We start from the raw sequence: 19,893 nt of genomic DNA on the forward strand, positions 1-19,893 counted from the left end.
TCATTACTGAATTCAGTCTACTAAAGGAAGTTTAAAGAGAAAGTTGTTGGTTTTTTTTTTTTTTTTCTCATGGTACTGGTCTCTCATTTGTCTAAAGAGCAAACTTTGCCCCAAAGTTACACCATGGAAACAAAATTCCATCAAGTGCAGGTCACTGGCTAATCAGATTAGTGCTGTCCTTGAGTTCATCATAAATGAGGCCCTCACATTCCCTCACATAATGAAGCATTGGAGGGATAATTCACAGCATCCTTTGTTCATGAAGCTACTTGGTTCAGCATGAAAAGCGGCTTCAGATGGGTCCAAAAACCAGTTCATTCACTTCATGTTTGCTTCCTGAGGGATTAATTTTGCTGTCCTGCAGCTGTGTAGCTAACTGAAAAAGACTGAGTTTCTTCCTGCCACCTAACAGCTCAGGTGAGCAAAGGTGCTGCTACAGATCTTCTCAGCTCTGCCTGGGTAGGACTGGCAAAGGAGCTTCTCTGGAGGGCTCCCTTGTCTGGAATCAGTTTCCCCTGGTCTGAACCTGCTGCACTTTGTACTGCTTCACAAGCTGCCTTTAATCAGTCTGTCTTTTGCCAAAGGGAAAAAAACAGGGTCTTTAAGGAGCTGTTAGCTGATGTGGGGGCCGAGGGGGATGGTGGCTGGTTTGGGGAGGGGCTGTTTTGTGTTAAGAAGAGTGCTCTGAACCCATGGGATGCGTGCGGTTTCTAGCGGGAAGTACTGGGAAGAGAGGAACTAAAATGGCAGAACAATGGGGCGGTTGTTTCCCGTAACGGAGGGGTTGGCGCCCAAGATGTGTTGACGTGCAGGCTTTCAGGGTACACAGGGAACAGTCCTAACATCAGCTTGCAGGAGATTTATGAACTTGAATGTAGTCTCTTCCCGGTGTTTCCACAATATTGCTGTCGTAAGAAAATAACAAAAATGTTGGGAAAGATTTAAAGTGAAGTACCTCATATAAATCAGTGATTTGTGAAGACAGAGATTAGAAAACACCTAGCTCATGCCTAGCTGGACTGGTAAATACATAATCATAACTCTCTCTCTTCCAAATATAAACTTATCAGTGCTAGACCTGTACTGCAATGGATATCCTCTCAGGCCCTCTCTGGCTGATGTCAGATGGTGAATGGATGGTGAAGCTAGAAGTTATCCATGGTGTTAGGTGTTGGCACCTATCACATCTAGCACTGACTTATTTTATGAGAGACCCTCCTTTGCCTACTGCTCTGACGCATCAACCCAGCCAGCCTGTCACTTTGGGCTCGGAGACCTGAAAATGCTTGGGTCAACAGCCAGGCAAACACAAAGAACTCTCATAGAAGAGAATCTTGTAAAGGCAATGGCACTGTGTCTGGGCTCCTGTTTCCAGATGAGCACACTGTGGCCAGGCATATTGTTCTCCTTTAGCTGGATGTGGGAGGAGGGATTCTCAAGGGTTTCACTGTGGTGCTGGTGAAGAAGAGGAGTCACGGCTGCTATCCTTCAGAATAGGAGACAGTATTTTCATTTCAGGCTCTTTAACTCTTTACCACATAGAATCATAGAATCATAGATTGGCTTGGGTTGGAAAGAACCCCAAGGATCATCAAGTTCCAACCCCCCTGCCACAGGCAGGGCCACCAGCCTCCAGATCTGGGACTAGACCAGGTTGCCCAGCGCCTCATCCAACCTGATCTTGAACACCTCCGGGGATGGAGCATCCACAGCCTCCCTGAGCAAAAACCCGAAGATAATAAATCTTTCACTGAGTCATGGGCAAAGTACACCAGTGGTCCTGTACTGCCACTGCCCAAGGTCTCTGCACAAGGTCTCTCCAAGATTTGGAGTAGTGTAGATAAGACATGCACAGGAGAATCTAGGGAGTGAACTGTAGCTCTGCTGCAGAATGAGATGGAAAAAAGTCTCCAAAGTGCTGTCCTTCGAAGCTAGAGAAAATTGCTGCAGCCATTTCTGTCTTTTGATTGCCATTGACATCATTCAGGGTGCACTCAGCATCTCACTTGACTGTATCTCCTCCACAAAATCATTCTGGTTTTGGCTTTCCCAGAATTGTTTCTTTGTCTTTTGTGTAGGGAATGGTAGAGGACATAGTTAACTCTTCATTGACTTATAGTTGATAAACTGAATCTAACCTTGATAACTGGAGGAATGAAGACCAGAAACACTTAAAACAGAATTTATTTTCAGCTCAGACACTCACGTATTTTGAGTCTTTAAGCAAATCACTTGATTTCATTGTTTATGTTGTTATGTTTATGTAAGAAGCACATGACTTACAAATACAGGAAAACCACTTTTGAGGTTTTTTGCAAGAAAATCCCAAGGGATGGTTGAATGTCATTGAAAGTTGAAAGTTCAGTATTTGAAAAAAGAGTGAAGCCCATTAATTTTACTCTTTTAATTTGGCTAAAACCTCCTGCAACTGATTGTAATTTGGATGGAAGCCAGAAGAAAACTTCTCCTTCTGTCAATGTGAGCAGAAAACTCAGTTCTCCATGTCTTTCCTTCCAGTTCCCCATCCTTCCCTTCCTCTCCACTCAGTCCCACTGTCTCTCTTTCTATTCTGTACACTGTATGAGTGATTTTCTAATAATCTCACTTCTCAAACAAAAATGAAGTTTTGACTAGCTTGCTCAGAAACTTCAAACAAGCTCTGAAACAGAAGGTGCTTTTTCTCCTCTCCTTTATGACTCTATAAATCTTTGTTTATTTTAGTTACTAATCCTGCATCAAGCTTTCCTTATTTTCCAGGACATTTGAGCATACTATATAGAAGAAGTTTCATTTTAGTGTATCCTTGGTCAGGCTACATGGCGTAACAGCCCAACTACTGTATTAAGTCATAAAGCATATGACATAGCTATTGTTTTTTCTTGATTTTTTCACAGCGGCCATAAACTTTCTACGATCTCTACTAGAGCCAGATCCTGCAAAGAGACCAAACATCCAGCAGGCACTTGCAAATCGGTGGCTTAATGAGAATTACCCTGGGAGAGCACCACCTAATGTCACATATCCAAACAGGTACAAATGAGCAGAGAAAACCTGCCATGTGTACATACTTTAAAATGTGAATGACTCTGATGCTACACTTTCATTCCTGATATGACAGCATCCCACTGCATTTTCTGCGATTGCTTTTTTGACTCGATTTTTAAAGTTACTAGGATTGGTCATTAAATGTGTGTTTCCTGAAATGGTCAAAAACAGTAGCTTAAATTAGAAGGTGGCATATGATACAGTTGTGAGGTAGTCTGAAGTGCAGATCATGTGATGAATTCGCTCAAGAGCTTAGAATGGTTGTGTGTGAAGATAGTTCATCGTTTCTGGTCTTGTCCTTATTTGTCAATAGAGCCATGATATTTTCCAATAGGGGCTATGCCCATTTCTGATGCATACATGAGATTCTGTGTATTAGGTAAACATGCAGACAGTGGTAAGAAAAGTCAGAGTTAAATGATCTTGCTTTGTTGGTTGTTTGAATACCTATACAATACTAAATGCATGACTAAATGCAAACAGATAACAAATCTCATGGCCAGACGAAATTACAATCTAGGGAAAAACAAGGAAGAAAGAAAAATACTTCTAGTCTACTTTGGTTAGAAATAATCTTGCTTGACTTTCAGCATCTTTAGTATGGAGTCTTCACACGAGCCAGTCAACCTGGGCTCTCCTTACAGTCAACGGAGAAAAAATTTACAGAATGATTCATCTGATTTCTCTTTGATTCTACAGCAGGATGACATTGTGCCCAGGAGATTCAACTTTCTCTCCTGTGACTGTAAATTGAGCCTCAGGCAACTCACTTAGAAATGTATGTCTATATTTGATCAGATAAAACCTCCTTCCTGTATCAAAGCCTTTCTGCTGTGTCTTACACACAATCTTGTACCTGCAGAGGATGCAAGCCAATATCCAAACTAGTACTGAGGCAGATAGAGCAATTTAAAGCTCAATTTTGGAGCTTAAAATTTGATAGTACCCCAAAATTTCAGTCCTAACTCACTAATAGGCAAGTCACTATAAGAAGAGCCTAACATCTACCCTGCAGTTTACTCAAGCACAAGATCCTGATACAGCATACACCTAGGAGTGTGACAACCTACCTTTGAATGTTAGAACCATTGTCCTACACCCAAGTGATTTGTTGTTCATCAACTAGGCCATCTCTTTGTGTTGGTGCCCTGAAGGACTAAGTGCCTAGGCAAGTTCAGACCGTGCATACAGACAGCCTTGAGCATTCGTCTGAGATCACAGTTTTGCTGTTGAAAGTGCCTCCCTACCTGTTTTCTCCTCTGGTCTACTGCTAGCCAGGTGAATAGGACATGTTTCAGAGCTGGAGGACCCAAACCTGTGGGGCTGAGAGACACTTTTCCCTCTGCGTGCACAGGGAACTGAGATGAACTAGTTTACCAGCATTTCCCTTCCAGAGTTAGATTTTTAAATATTGTGTTGTGGACAATCACTGTGACTATGTATTTCTTTGGCTTGAGCAGAATAACATGTCTCCCACTCTCAAAATATGATTGGAGAGATCTTGAACAGCTTGGGTGCTTGTTCTCCAAAGGGTGACATCACTAGAGCCATCCACTGAAGCACATGTGAGGCTAGCTGCATGCAGTGGGATCATAGAATCATACATAGAATGGCTTGGGTTGGAAGGGACCTTAAAGATCATCTAGTTCCAACCCTCTGCCTTGGGCAGAATTGCCAACCACAATACTCAGACCAATGTGGACAGAATCTAAAAATGGCCCAGAAGAAGGATTGTTTTGCAGGGAGCAAGATGGAGAACAGGCAGACTCATTATCTCAGCATTACTGCCTGAAATTTAAGGTCAATTGAGTTAATTCGTGTAGTGTGCTGTACAACAAAAGGAAATCTGAGTTTCCATGGTGCATTGGACTGTACTGAAGTGCACTCTACATATGAACATTATATGGTAAAGAAGGAGAAAAGAAGTGTAAACTGAATGAGTCGTTAAGGTAATGAAATCACTGCCATAATGAGTCTAATCAATCTACTAAATGTGGCATCTGTTAAATGAATGTGAGTGTAACTGAGAGCTGTATGGGTAATTTAATTCTCTTGCTGAGTGTGTTCTAAGAAGAGGAAAAAAAGACAGAAATACGGCTTGAATGTGATTTCAGAATTCTTTTGCATTTGTAGGTGCATTTTCATGCCTCTGTTTTTGAGTTCTTAGCTGGCAGTTATCAGGCCTGAGTCAGGCTGTGATGGAGATATCACTTCAGAGCTTGCTCAGTGGTGCAGTTAGGTCAGAGATTCCCGAGAGAGGCTGGCCTCTGCTAGATACAATAGCTGTGCTGCAGTGCTTATGGAGTGCCCATTAATTTTTTCCTAAAGGCAAGCAAATCATATGTAAGAACAGAAGAAAATGCAGAGCTGAACTGTAGAGAGGGCATACGTTTGCTCATGCATATATTCAGATATGGTGATGATAGTATTCCTTTCCTATTACAAGGACTTTTAAACAGCTGATCAATGTGGAGTGCTACCCTTTGCTATTAAAGAAATTGGTTACTTTTTTTTCCTCATTGCATTGCTTTTTTTTCTCATTGTTTGATATGAAAACAAGAGGAAAGTAACTACTTCTATCAGCACCCAAATTGTATAATGAAGTCAATGAAGCTGTAAAGAATCTTTCTTTCCCTTCATTTTTTTTGGATTATATTTCTACAGTTTACTTAGTTTATTCTTCAAGATAGACCTACCTAGAATTTGTCATACTGAAGCCATATAGGGAAAATACTATAAAGTTTGAGATATTTAAAGACTTGGCTTGCCTCCTTTTAAGCTTGCTCAGAAAGCACTGCTAGGGTCAGCTTAAATAGAGTTTCTCCAAGTTTCTGTTAGTGTGTGCAAATGTCGGTAAGATATTATCAACATCATTCTGAAGAATACATTACTGAATTTGCAAGGAATCGTGTTCTTTCTTAATCATTTTTATAACAAACAAGGAGCTATGTTCTGTTCTTGCAGTCCTCTTCTACAGATTTCAGGTAACAACCATTGTTTCCAAGACAGGTACATAGTAGAAAAAGCAAAAGCATGGAGATAAGGTAGAATAACAGCAGAAACTACATTTTCAGGAGAATATTCTCTCAGGCTTTTTAAAAGCTTGCTTTTGTTAAAGAAATTCCCTGAAGGCAAGCAAATATTTCCAGTTTTGCTCAGCACTTCAAGCAGAAATTGCTTAAATTTCTTTTCCTGTCCAGATGCCTTAATGTGCAATGGCCAAGATACGTTTTGGTTGTGAACTTTAAGAAAACCACCCAAGCATTCTTTAACTGCAGAATGCATGTTAATAAGAGTGCTGAGTAAAGGAAAACAGTTATTTGAGATTTTCCATACTCTGTTTTGCATCTTGTCTAAGTCCTTCTCGTATCAGACTCAGACTGCTCTCCAGGCATTCCTCATGGCTAAGCTGTGCAGGACAGTGGTATAGCAGAGAAAGGGTGAGAAAGGTAGATAATTATGCCTTTATATACATAATAGCTTGTAATCTAAGCTTCCCTGAGTTGCCCAGGGCAAATATTAGGCTTGCTGTTGAAAGCAAGGAATATTTTTTAGAAAGCAAACAAAATCCAACATTTCTTTGGAGATGGATGGGAGTTGATGGGTACATCTGGGAATCTGGCCAGCACATTTAGATGCCTAAATAAGAGTCCTCTGGAAAATCTGTTTTTAACTTAGTCTGCAAAAGTTCTTTGCCATTTCCACGGGCTGCTGTACTGCATTTCTCACCTTGTTTAAGTGTGTTATGGACTTTACAGAAAAGCACATCCATAAACTTGTATTGCATTTCTGCTTTTAGCCAACATGAGTATAGCAGCAGCTTTACCATTCTGAGAGTTGCTGTAATAATCCTTCCTGTATGTCATCTTTCTCTGTGGTAAAGTTCTCCAGCTACTTTGTGCATGAATACTGTGCAATAGATGAGGAATGAAGCTGAGCACTGGTGTTGGTTACAAGAATCATTTCAGTAAGAAAAATGTCACTACCTAAGTTGAATTTTGCCTTTTTTCCTTCACAATCAGCTGGATGCTCTTGATGGTTTTCACCATCATTCGCATCTAGGATAACAAACTGAGACATCCTGAGTGTCACGGTGCCATTTCCCTTCATGGTAGCACATAAGGTCACTTTGAATTGGCAGGAAGAGTTCTGTTTGTTCAACTGTCACGATGTCCCATAGTGCATGTGGTTCCCTAGCAATCTGCCTTTTTCATACTTACTCACATCTGCATTACTGAGCCTTTCAGATCTCTTCTCCACTGTTGCTAACAAGGCTCTGTCACTGGGAGGACAGTATGAGCAACGTGCACTGCTTCTCTTCTTCCTGCAGAATCCACCTGGAGGACCTCAGCCAAAGCGTGCTGCTCCATATGACTGAGAAGCTTGGCTATAAGAACAGCGATGTCATCAACACTGTGCTCTCAAACAGGGCAAGTCACACACTTGCTATCTACTTTCTTCTTAATAAGAAGCTGGAGCGCTACCTGGCAAGCCTTAGAGTAAGTACTGCTTGATGCTTATTCTTTGGGCAAGCAGGTGAGAGGGTAAAAAAATGCTTAAAAGTTTCTCAAGTCATTACCCAAGTTGTTTTTTTTTTTTCCTAATTCTTTCATAGTAACCATATAATGGAGATATTCCTTGCAAACTAGAAGTGTTATTTCAAATAATAATTCCCCAGGTTGCTGAAATAATTGCTGATAGGCTTTACATCTCATGAGAAGGAGTGTTTCTGGAGAAGTACATTACTCTTCCATAGAAAACGAATGGTACATTTGCCCTCCCAGTGTAGGCTGTTGTGCAGTCAGTGCCTAATATGTATGCAGCCTGGCCCACTTGACTTGGCAGGCGTTCTCCCAGACCATTTTCTCTCTTCTTTAGCATTGCTCTTCTTAAAATCCATGCCCTTCAGTGCCTGTGCTAATGATGCATAGCTACTCAGCTCACCTAGCTGAGAGCCCAGGTCCTGAAGGGAACATCCCTGTGAGCCTGCAGTACCCTGTGTTTCCTTCCCTCTGCTGCGTGGCTGCTCTGTATGTGTCTGAAGGGAACTGTCACCTTGCCACGTCACCCCTTCTTCTACATCTGGGGCATCTGAGTTCCCTAGCTGTGTTTTGTGTGATAGTTGCTCAAGTGCTAGGCTGGGCAATGAGCACAAAGGCATGCTGCACTCTCTCTTCCCATGACCTCTAAACATGACTGTCTGTGGTCAGGCGAGGAGTCTTAAACAGTCAAGTGTCTGTAGGCTCCTACATCACATAATCAGTAGGGTGGGTTTATGGAGCTTTCTTTTTGAAATGTTTTTTTCCTTTGAGAAATTATCCCTGATTACCTGTTCTTCTGACAACAGCTTCTTAGTTTTCTCTCTTCTCAGTTCTCATAACAAGCATGTTTTAATGATGGCATCAACGATATTTAGAATGTAATGGATCATATTCATCATCTCCGTAAGTTGATGCAACTCTACTGAATGCAAGGAGTGGACATGGTCCATTAAGCAGTAGCCAAACATCAGTTTTCTCTAATTATCTTACAAACTTTGATTTTCTGTGCTCCTCTCTCCACAGAAATCTGAAGTCCAGGACAATATTTGCCACAAGAACCAGCTATACCAGATTGACAAGTACAAGGCAAATAAAGACTCCTATGAGGTAAAGCTCATTAAAGCTTCTTAAGGTACTTGGAAAGCAGGCTTGAGGATCGCCACCAATTGGGATTAAGACAATGAGTTTCTGGAACTGTGAAGAAAAAAAAAGATCTGCACAGAACCATCCTCTCAATTTCTTTTTGAGGGAAAAAAATAGCAGCCCCCTAGAGTGGAAGTTTAAAGATGACTTTCAGCTTTCAGGAGGGAAAAAAAATCCTCTGTTCAGCAAAATAAAACAAATCTTCTTCAGAGGGCCCTTTAGTTTCATTCTGAGGTGTAAGTTGCTGTAGAAGACCATATCTTCATTGTGTTGAGTTTAAAGACCTTGGTGGTGTAGGGCAAAAAGCTGAGTGACTGCCAGGATTCACCTTCCACGATAGTTTGGCGTAGATCTGCATAGCAGAGTGCACTGACCCGGCAGAGCCTAGGCTTGACTACTAGAAACAGCAAAACTATATTAGCACAAAACTCTGCCCAGGTGAATTTTTTGCTTCCTAGCAGAACTGGTGGAGAATTAGCCAGCTGTGTTGTGAAGGACTTCCCTTGGCCAGAGCAAAGATGGAACCAGGTTACTGTTCACTCTGTCTGTCTCCAGTCTTCTTGCCTGCAGTAGAGAAGATAACTTATATTAAAGGAATGCATAACAGATAATAGGAATCCTCTCCTGTCTGGATTTTTGTTCCCTGGCTATTTCTTGGTGAAGCACTAAAGTTACAAGGGTTGTGTGAACTATACAAGTTGTATCTGACAATATAAATAGCAGTGTTCCTGAGGAGCTTGCTACTCTTCAGTGTTGGATTGATGGTTTAATTGTAGGAACAGATTTGTTTCATGGCTGGTTTTGTTTATTTTAAAGACTGCTTGCAAATTTAATAGAAAAGCTGAGTCGCAAGCCAGATGGAAATATCAGGGCAAATCACTTACCATTCTTTTCTTACATAAATTGAAACCACCTTACTTAACATGTATCAGCAGTGGGTAGACTCAGCAAATATCATATTTCAAAATGCTCCGTGGCAGTTTGCTTCAAACTGCTGCAGGGCAAATGTCCCCTCAGAACACAGGCAGGTCCCCAGAGGTTGTGATGCAGGCATTGCACAGTGCGTCCTGACCCTACCAGGCTCAGACTCCTCCAGCTGCCGGTGCTGCCTCCCTGCACAAGGGTCCCAGGCGTACCCTGCATGGCATTCAGGTGCTGGCTTACTGCTTCTGCATCCATGCTGTGTGCAGGAGAGTCTGCAGCAAGGCCTGTGTGAGCGCCTGCACATAGCTAGCGCACATAACTAGTAATGGTGTGACTCAATGACCCTAGTTTTGTTTGTATGCATCCTTAGGGATGAAGGCTCTCTCCACAGCCTCTCCTGCACTCAGAGTTAGTCCCAGGGTAGCTATTTAGAGGATGAGGGTGCATCTTTTCTTTCTTGAAATAGTTACCTTAGTGCAATCGCAGTGCAGACACTATTATAATAATACAGTATAATCTCTTTCTACATGGGCACAGCTGAATATAAAGCATGTTGATATTGCCTTAGCTATATTTACATGAGAGGATTGTATTACCCCAGGACAGTTAAAGCGGCACGCTTGGGTGAATGCAAGCCCTGAGATGCTCCTGCTGCTTGCAGCTGTGGTAGATGTCTGCTAAAATGCCTTCCTGGGCATGGATGGAAGTGTCTGGGTGGTGCTGCTGGAGCTCGGGGTGATAGAATTCATAAGTTGAGAAGGATTCGTTAGCTGTGGTCCTGGTCCTCCTGCCATCCCCTGTGCACAACCTGGAAGTAGGTGGCCCTGGTCCCCAGACAGATACCCCCAAGGCAGCATGGCTGTGCGTTGCCGTGGCAATAGCAGGAGAGAGGTGGTCAGGCACAGCAGACGCAGCTGACTGCGTTTCTTCCACCTCACTCATCCTGTGAAATGAGGATGTTCCGTAGGCTGGGGCCGGCTGCCAGCAGCACTGGCTGTTGCTGGGCCACGCAGTGCAGCACATGGGCAGGGGCAGGCCTAGCCCTTCTGTCCCTTCAGTGTCCTAAACTGCGTGGTAGCACTGGTGTGTCAGGGCAGGGGTGCTGAGAGCTGCTCTAAGGGCTAAGTATCTGGGTGGTTTTGCAGGCTGGCCTTCTTGGGGCAGTTGGGCAGTGTCTCTTTTTGTGCCACAGAGGCCACAGGTGGTGAGCAGTCGTTCCTGCAGCAAACCCAGGGACTAGCGCTGAGGATCTCTGCTTTCCGTAGACGAGCCAGTGGGCTCAGGCTCAAGGAATTTGTGATTTTAAGAACTTATGTCGTCGTCCTATCACAATATTAGGCATGGCCAAGGCAAATACCCACTATCTTCCTTTCAAGTCCATTGCTGGGGCTAATGTGGATTTTAGGGTCGAGGTCAGGACAGGAAATAGCAGAGGCTGATGTAATGCTGAACCTATTCAAGTATAACATACCGGTACAACCCTTTCATTGTGCAGCAGCATGCCATTGCATGGCTGCGTATAGCACGGTGAGGAGTGAACTTGTATAACTCTCCCAAAGGAACACTTCCTTTCCTTTTTAAAATATAATAGTGTGTGGAAACATGGGAGTTTAGGATTTTCATTGTTCCCCCTCCTACAACTGTCATCAAAGCAATTTTAGTAAATTTAAAAAATAAAACTATTTACAGCATTCTTCTGGGATAAAGTAATTCAGTGCTATTGCCGGATGTATGAATTTGCTTCATCAGTGCTTCAACTGTACAACACAACTGTGTTGCTGCTGCTAGTAAAACATTACAGCAGCATGAAAGCAAAGTCAGGGGCATGTGGAACATAGAAGTCTATTAAATTTGGAAAAGATCTTTAAGATCATCCAGTCCACCCATCAGTCCATCTGCACCATGCCCACTAACCATGTCCCTCAGTGCCACATCCACACGGCTCTTGCACACCTCCAGGGATGGTGACTCCACCTCCTCCCTGGGCAGCCTGTGCCACTGCCTCACCGCTCCTTCTGAGAAGAAATTGTTCCTAATACCCAACCTGAACCTCCCCTGGAACAACTTGAGGCCATTCGCTCTCGTCCTGTCGCTGTTACCTGGGAGAAGAGGCCAACCCCCACCTCGCCGCAGCCTCTTTTCCAGTGGTTGTAGAGAGCGATGAGGTCTCCCCTGAGCCTTCTCTTCTCCAGATAAACATCTTCTCCAACATATTTCAGAGCAGAGCAGTTAGGAGTTCTGGCTTGGCACTTGCACCATTAGGCTAAAAATATTGCAGTGCTGCAATGTCCTGCATGCTGACAGATGCTGCAGCTACCAAAATGCAAATTCTTTCCTCATCTAGCCAAATAGCAGAAAGCTGTTAAACAATTTTGATTGACTCCTTTAGGCATTATGTAGTCACCACTCAGTCTCATCCACTTTAAAAATATATATTTGGTAGAACCTAGTCTGCTGAACTTGGCAGCAGAGTCTTACAGCCTTGGGAGAAAAAATAGTTTGGTGGGCTACAAATTCAATGTGGAGCTCCCACTGACTTTATTGTCATAGTCCGTTATTCACATGGCATTATTATTATTACTGCTATTGTTGTTATTGCTGTTGTTGTTGCTTCATCATCATCAATAGTGACTGCGCTCGCCAAGATGCTATCTGGGACTGATCAGACATGGTGTTATTTTAAAGCACAGCACAGGCAGGGAGGCAGTGCTTTGTGCCTGATGTGGCTACAATCTCTACAGGCAAGGAGGAAGACATCAGACTGACCAGGAGGTGTAACACAACGAAAGTGATGACTGATCCAGAAAGTGTTGTTTTATTATCTGGAAGAGTTAGCCAGCCAGAGCTGGCTAAGGGAAAAGCAATTGGAGCGAATAAGGGACGTATGGAGAGAAGGCTGGGTAAAATATGAGTCTAGGACACTGAGAGGAAGAAGACAGTGTGGAGCTCCCAGAGGGGTCCCTGGTTCTCTCTCTCCCAAGTCACAGTTTTTGTAATAAAACTTAAAATCTGAACATCTTCCTGAAGGTCTTCCTTCTGATTCTGTGACTTCTGAAAGGTCAAAGATTAATGAGCCCAGCAGTGCCCAGACACCATCTGTGCAGGGGGCCTCATTCTGCCTGAGGCGGTAGTGATCAAGATGAGTTCTGCCTTATTATTTTCCTCTTACGTGTCTTAACATGTCTCCTGAGTTGTTTAGTGGACAAAAAAATAGTCTTCTGTGTCCTTCTTTCCCTCTCTCACGTGTATACGCATTACTTTCCATCACACAGGTGCCCCTCTAGAAAAACAACCCCAAAGCAACCAAAACAAAAGTTCCACAGCTCTGAGATTCACATCTAAAAGCAAACCACATGTTTCCTCAAGAGAGATGGGAGATTCTTGAAGTCTTTGAGTGACAGCAAAATACAAGCCACAGATTTTGATGTCTGGGTTTCAGTAACATCAGACTTTAGGCTCCCTCTGGAATCAGTGGCATCTAAAGAGTGTTATGCAGATTACACAATCTGGTGATTCCTGCTGAAAAGGGTACTATGAATTTCAACTGTAAAACAATCAGATCCACTACTGATTTGGGTGGTAGGGCTTAATGCTCAACTTGTGCCCATCCACAGGTGCAGTCATGAAATCACCAAATCACAGAATCACTAAGGTTGGAAAGACCACTAAGATCATCCGGTCCAACCATCCTCTCATGCCTGTGACTGCTCTAGACCATGTCCCTCAGTGCCACATCCACACAGCTCTTGAACACCTCCAGGTTCATTGACTCCCCCTCCTCCCTGGGCAGCCTGTGCCCGTGCCTCACCATGCCTTCTGAAAAGAAATTGTAATATCCAATCTGAACCCCCCTGGCACAACTTGAGGCCATTTCTTCTGATCCTATTACTGTTATGTGGGAGAAGAGGCTGCTGAATTACAGAATTGCACACACGTAGTATCAGAGCCCAGGGATGTGCAGCAAAGGCCACATTCCTCGGGATCTTGTGCAGACAGAAGATGAGTGACTCGAAGAGTTTAAACTACTTTAAAGTTCTGCAGATCACCTTTGGAAATGCCAGAGCAAGTGCAATAAACAGAAATCAAAGAACTTTTTTGTGTTTAAATGGGCAGACAAATTTCAAATCTGAAAGAGCGCAGATCTGCATCTACTTGCTTGAACGTGATATCCTAGCACAAACGGTCTCCAAAGAGAAAGCTTTCTTTTTTCCTGAATTTTCTGATCATGTCAAACAGATCAGAGGAAAATATGACTTGGAAGACGCAGTTATTTTGAGCAGTCAGAATAAATTCCTTGTAAATATTTTGGTTTTAATCCGGCTTCAGTAAGTGGTGTATCTCTGGGGGGTTTAGGACATTTGAACTTCCTTCAGTAAACCAGATTGTTCTTGTTTGTTTTACAACCTAAAGGACAAAAAACTCAGAAAACAAGAAAAGAAAGGGGAGATTCTTCACCGTCAGCTCCCAAAGAAAACTGAGAACAGTCCAGTTTCATATAGACAGCCTTCTTCCTGTCTTATCTCACAGATACAGAACACCAAGGCTCTGCTGAGGGACCGAAAAGCTACCAAGGCTGGAGGTGCTGAGAAAGGTCAGTGGGAGAAGAGTTGGTGTCTCTATGGGCATGTGTCTTCCTGAGACTGTGCTGGCATGAGCCTACGTAGTGTCAGTGTCTTGTGTGGTGTGTGGTTGTGTGTAAATAGTGCTTGTGTTTGCTGCCTGCTCTGGAGGTGGTTATGTGAAAGAGAATGGAATTGTGTAATCAAACTTTGAACAAAACATCCTGGGGAAACCATGGCGGGCTGGCACATTGGCACTTTGAAAGCATCAGCAGCCACCCCAGATCAGTGCTGGGCTCCGAGGAGAGGCAGTTGCAGCAGCTGGTCGTGGAGAAAAGGGAGGTGGGCAGGCAAGAGGAAATGCGGCAGGGACTGCTGACCATAGGCAGTGAAAGGATGAGGAAAAGCATTAAGAGGAAAAGGAAAAGATGAGACAGCCGGTGAAGAGAAAAGCATTTCTAATGCAGGGGAGGAGGTGGCCTAGGGAGGGCTGCGTGGGACCTGCTCCAAGGATGGCAGGACTAAGGAGGTGGGGGGAAGAGCAGCCAGTAGGGGAAACAGGGCGGTAGGAGCACGTGTCTAGGGGGATGCAGTGGGGAGCAGGAAGGGGACATAGCTGTTGATCAAGGGAAGTAACTACAGAGACGTGCAGAGAAATACAGTGACTTAAAATGTATGGTGTCAGGAGGTTGTTTAGTGTCACAGGGGGCAATAAGCAGTTGATTTTTTCTTCTTGACTTCTACATTTTTTTAACTGAAACCCAAAAATCATTCAGATCTCAACTAAAGCATTTCCCTGCTTATGGAATCTGTATTTCAATGCTTGTTACATCAAGTGGTCAAGCAATTTTGGCCAGTTTTGGAAATAAATAAGTCAGATTAAACCCAATCTGCTTTTCCCAAGCAACTCTCAATGCAAGCGATTTCATCCCATACATCCATTCAGGCCTCAACCTCTGCCAAGACCATCCCTTTTGAAAGAAATACACATGAGATTTGCGGCTATGACCTGATGTCCCAAGTCTTCCATTATTTCCTGTCCTTTTTAGATAGTTGGAGACCGAGAGAAGTCACAGACAGTGATAAGCTGCCAGTCCACTCTTCTTTCAATTAGGAGCAGTCTAACAAAGCAGGCTGCTTGGCTAGCGTTTCCTAAACGCAGCAAAATGTACTTTTTTTCTCGCAACTAGCTTGGTGTGAGTGAGTGCCAACATTCTGTAGAAACTGAACAGATCTTCTCCATGGGCTGTTTTGTATTATTGGGCCAAATCCTGAAAAGATTGTTCCATTTATATTCAGTCCTTGCTCGGGGAAGATTGTCGCTGAAGTCAGTACAGCAAATCTGTTCCAACTGTAACAGCCTGAATCTGGCCAATGCAGTTACTCCATATTTACACGTGTCAAACCAAGAACAGATTTTGTTCCAAAATGCAAGTAGAGACATTAGTAATTAACTCCCTGTTGTCCCCTATGTCTGTAGGTATGTCAGGGAGTACAGTACACAGACCCTTCTAAAATATGTAAAAGAGAAATGTGATATTTCTCAGACATTACCTTAGAGGATATGATTAATACAAACAGCTGAAAACATCCATGGTTTCCTATTTCATGTCCTTGTCTTACTCACTTTAAATGCTCTTCCTGCATTTGAGGAAAGCAGTAGATAAGTTACCCATGATCAGCAGCGTAAGTATCAAATAGGAGTTGGGGAATCAGGTTCTTTGGTGCTGTGTCGTGTGCATCTCTAAGACCATTTGGATGAGCTGGTGCATGTGTCATGCTGTTATGCAGTTTGTGAAAGATGATGTCTGCCATGAGACAGAGAAGGTGATGCAATTGAATGCCATTTGCTCTTCTGGTTCCTTTTCTGGTTGCTTTCAGACTCCACCAGTGGGCTGAGCCCCTTCCACGAGCCACTGGCGACCAAGGCCGGCTGCGTCACCTCCAGCTCCCTGGAGTACCTGGAGGCCCAGCAGCCACTGCCCAGGACCCCCCGGCTCCTGAAGAGGCAGGAGTCCCCCCAGCAGGAGCCTGCACGGGGCGGGGGCCGGGCCAAGGACTCTCCCCTCATCCTAAATATTGTGCACTCCTTCGAGTCCGTCGACAGAGAGGACCAAACAGACCAGGTCTCCCCCTCCCACCAGTACAAGATTTTAGGCTCGCCGATGAATTTTCCTTCCAAAAGCTCGAGTGAAAGGACACTGTCCCCGCTTTTTCAGCCAGGAAGTACATCCCCCATCCACCCCAACCAGGTCTCTTTCACATATGAAGAAAAAGCTTATCCCACCAAGGAAGAAGCGGTGTCCCCTACTCAGCTGGTTTCCAACAACCCGTTGGGCAGCCCCAACTGTGTTAAAAGCAGGGGCAGGTTCCCCATGATGGGGATTGGACAGATGCTGCGGAAGAGGAACCAGACAATGCAGTCAGCAGGCGACAAGCCGCTGGAGGCACGGATGCCTCAGCTGCAGCAGATGAGCCCCACGCAGATCACGTTCAATGCAGATGCTGTCAGCGGCCGGTGTTAATCTGGCAGGCCAGGATTTGTATTGCTGTTGTCTGGGACCCAGCCTTTTTTATTTTAAAGAAGAAGGGAAAGCCACAGGCATGTTATCATCACTACAAAACACACTGCAGTGGTCCAGTGTAGAAAATCAGAGGTCCAATTGCAAGGAAGGGGTTGTCCTATGTATTAAAGTCAAAAGAAGAGGGCTCTGCTTGTGCTGCTAAGCAATATTAGCATTTGGCATCTGACTGTACAGTAAAATATGTCTTGAAAGAGCCATGTCAATATGTATTTTCACTACTTGAGTCCCATATTGCAGTAAAGTTACCTAGAAGAGCAATGAGCACTACCAGTGTGATTCATCAAGGTGATCAGCGTGGTGCCATGAGTGCTGGTCCCAGCTGGGGCTGTGGTAAGGCTGCTCGTGCTCTTCCTGCCTGTGCTGGGCAGTATGCTGTCCTGCTACAGGCATCACTCAAAGGGGAAAAACTCAAGATGCTGTTTCCAAAATAAATTTGCTACAAAGCACTGCCAGGGAGTTGAAGTTTGTAGAAGCTTTAATCAAGACATTCAGAAAAAGTGGACTATTGAAAGGTCAAAGCAGATCTTACTGTTTCTAACATAAAGTAGCGACTAATGGCATCATTTTTTCCTAAAGAAAATGATAACTTAATCATGTCATTCAGAAGGAACATGATTATTTAAAAACAAGGCTCATCACATGACTATTAACCGCACTGAAGGCCTGTTCCTTTCATGTAACGGGTTTGCAGGTGGATGCTTTAGTCAGAAATCCCAGTTGCCACATGCTGTGTTTAAGCAATCTGGTCACCTCTGATTTTTGTAGCTGTACTAGTTCCGCTCCTGTGTGCAGGTTTGCGTTAGCCCCTGTTACAGCAACACAGCACCTGAAGGCTTTTCTGAGAGACTGCAGTGAGTTGAAGAGACTCATAAAAGGACGCATAAACCTATACCAATGCCATTTTATACTGCGAGATTGGTTATGTGGTGGTTACCAAAAATTTGGTATTGTTATGAGCTGTGAAGATTAAGTTTCTTAAAAAGCAACATGTTCTGCATACTGGTCTTGTTTTTCTAAGTAAATGACCTGAGAGGCTGGCAACGTTTTTGGTTCTGTTTTTGTGTTCACACCATTTCCTATAAACTAGAAGATTTAGCCAAAGACTACACTTTTCTTTGTCTATACTGTGCTTATGTATGTGTTTGTGTATATGGGACATCTCAGCAAAGCTTGTACTAATCTGGTTCCCACATAGGTGCCCCATTGCTGCCCACCCACTTCATGTCATTCCACAAACAAGGCAGCAGAAGCATTGCCCTGCTATTGAGGCTGCTTGTGAATGTAGGGATTTTGCATCAGATTGTCATAGAATCATAGAATCACAGAATGGTTTGGGTTGGAAGGGGCCTCAGAGCCTACCCAGCCCCAACCCCTGCTGTGGGCAGGGCTGCCCCCCACCAGCTCAGGCTGCCCAGGGCCGCATCCAACCTGGCCTTGAGCACCTCCAGGGATGGGGCAGCACAGCTTCTCTGGGCAGCCTGTGCCAGCACCTCACTGCCCTCTGAGGAAAGAATTTCTGCCTAACATCTCACCTAAATTTCGTCAGTAGGAACCCAAGCCCTCTTTTTTTATCAGTGTTATTGCAAATGATTTTGGGGTGCCATTGCTTTGGTTTCTGTACAGATGTGAAGAGTTTCCTTTCTTTGACAAGCATTCTGCCCAGTTTCATGAGGTGGAGAAGGGCCACCAAAGGCAGGTGGAAAGGTCCCTGGCAGAACCCGTAGCTCAGCAGACATTCCCAGTTCTCCGTATAACTTAGGTTGTGCACCAAAATCTGCAGGGAAAAAAAAAGGTCACCTATCCAGATACTGACAGAACAGATAATTGGACTGTTCAGTACTCTGAGTACTTGCTGGCAAACCTATTAGAGCGTAAATGCACAGGGCTCCCTTCTCATCCCCGCAGATGGGACTTTCATTGCAGCTTCGAAGCTTCCCATTGGTCAGCATAGGGGTGTCCGAATGCTTCTGACTGTACACCTCAGTGTGGCGAGGGCACCACCTTGGTCATAAGCCAGCTGTAAAATGATATACATGGAAATCTCAACATACTAACAAAGGCCTGAAATACACTAGCTCATTTTTAGGTCAAAAAATGCCATCTTCTATTTGTACAGAACACCCATGTATCCCAGGGGTCCATTATAGCTCTTCCTTTTGTTTAAAAACATTGAAGTGTTTTATTTTCCTTCACACCAAGAACGTACTTGTGCTGCAGAGCTGGTGAGCAGGGACAATGGCAACACCGTCATGTGCGTGCATCAGACCTGTGCACCCCAACTGATGGCAGGTACTGACTTGAACTACAAACTCAGGTTTATTTGGAACCCAATAAAAGGTTGGGGGAGGCAGGAAGGAGGCATGTATTTTTGTGAAAACTCAGTAAATATGTGTAAGAATCAGAAAGAAAATAGAAATGTTAAATCTTTTATTATATTTATAGAGAATATATGAGTACTACACTGCTAAAACATAAACATGTATCCAGCTTAGACAGTAGCTATGTACAGTCAAACTGCAGTGGCCGTGTAAGGGACTTCTTGAAATACAGTAGTGGAAATTCCAGGGGAAAAAATGTATTTGTTATCATTATTAAATATACGTACTTTTTGAACAAGATTGCCATGGAGTGCTGACTTTGTTTGCCAGGTCACCGTGTGGCAAGGAACATCCGAGTACAAGACAACCAGCAGAACAGTGAGGTGATGAGGATTACCAGCACTTTTACCTTCACCCAGCAAAGGCTGTTCCTTTGCAAGGGACTGCTGACTTGCCTACAAGCCCTAAAAGGCTGATGTTAGCACAGCGTCGGATTTCCCTTGCTTAACACGAGCCCTTTGTATGTAGTGCATCTCGTCTCTGTTTTCCAAGCTCTGTTTGTCACCAGTGCAGGCTGATAGGCATCTCCAGTTCTCCCTGTCTTAAAACAGAGATTTGAAATAGGGGAAATGAATCACTCCCCAGCGGTGCCTTGCCATTCTCAGTTATGAGGAAGGGAATAGCGTCGGCTACCTCAGAAGAGAACCGAGCTCCTAAGCAGCCGGGTGAGTCTCACAGATAAGAATTCAAACTGATTCAAGCAAAGGCATTTGCCGGT

General features: G+C 43.9%; 1 protein-coding gene across 1 annotated transcript in view; it reads left to right on the top strand.

Annotated features, from left to right (window-relative positions):
- The window catches only part of HUNK (hormonally up-regulated Neu-associated kinase), a 59,405-nt gene extending 39,995 nt beyond the window's left edge, over nt 1-19,410 (top strand). Inside the window, exons 7-11 of the mRNA XM_021399104.1 lie at nt 2,895-3,030; nt 7,376-7,544; nt 8,610-8,693; nt 14,064-14,244; nt 16,094-19,410. Coding sequence (XP_021254779.1) covers nt 2,895-3,030; nt 7,376-7,544; nt 8,610-8,693; nt 14,064-14,244; nt 16,094-16,737 — 1,214 coding nt within the window. The 3' untranslated portion in view covers nt 16,738-19,410. The remainder of the gene's footprint in view (nt 1-2,894; nt 3,031-7,375; nt 7,545-8,609; nt 8,694-14,063; nt 14,245-16,093) is intronic.

The sequence above is a fragment of the Numida meleagris genome, chromosome 1 (assembly GCF_002078875.1).
Source record: "Numida meleagris isolate 19003 breed g44 Domestic line chromosome 1, NumMel1.0, whole genome shotgun sequence".
Classification (NCBI taxonomy): Eukaryota; Metazoa; Chordata; class Aves; order Galliformes; family Numididae; genus Numida; species Numida meleagris.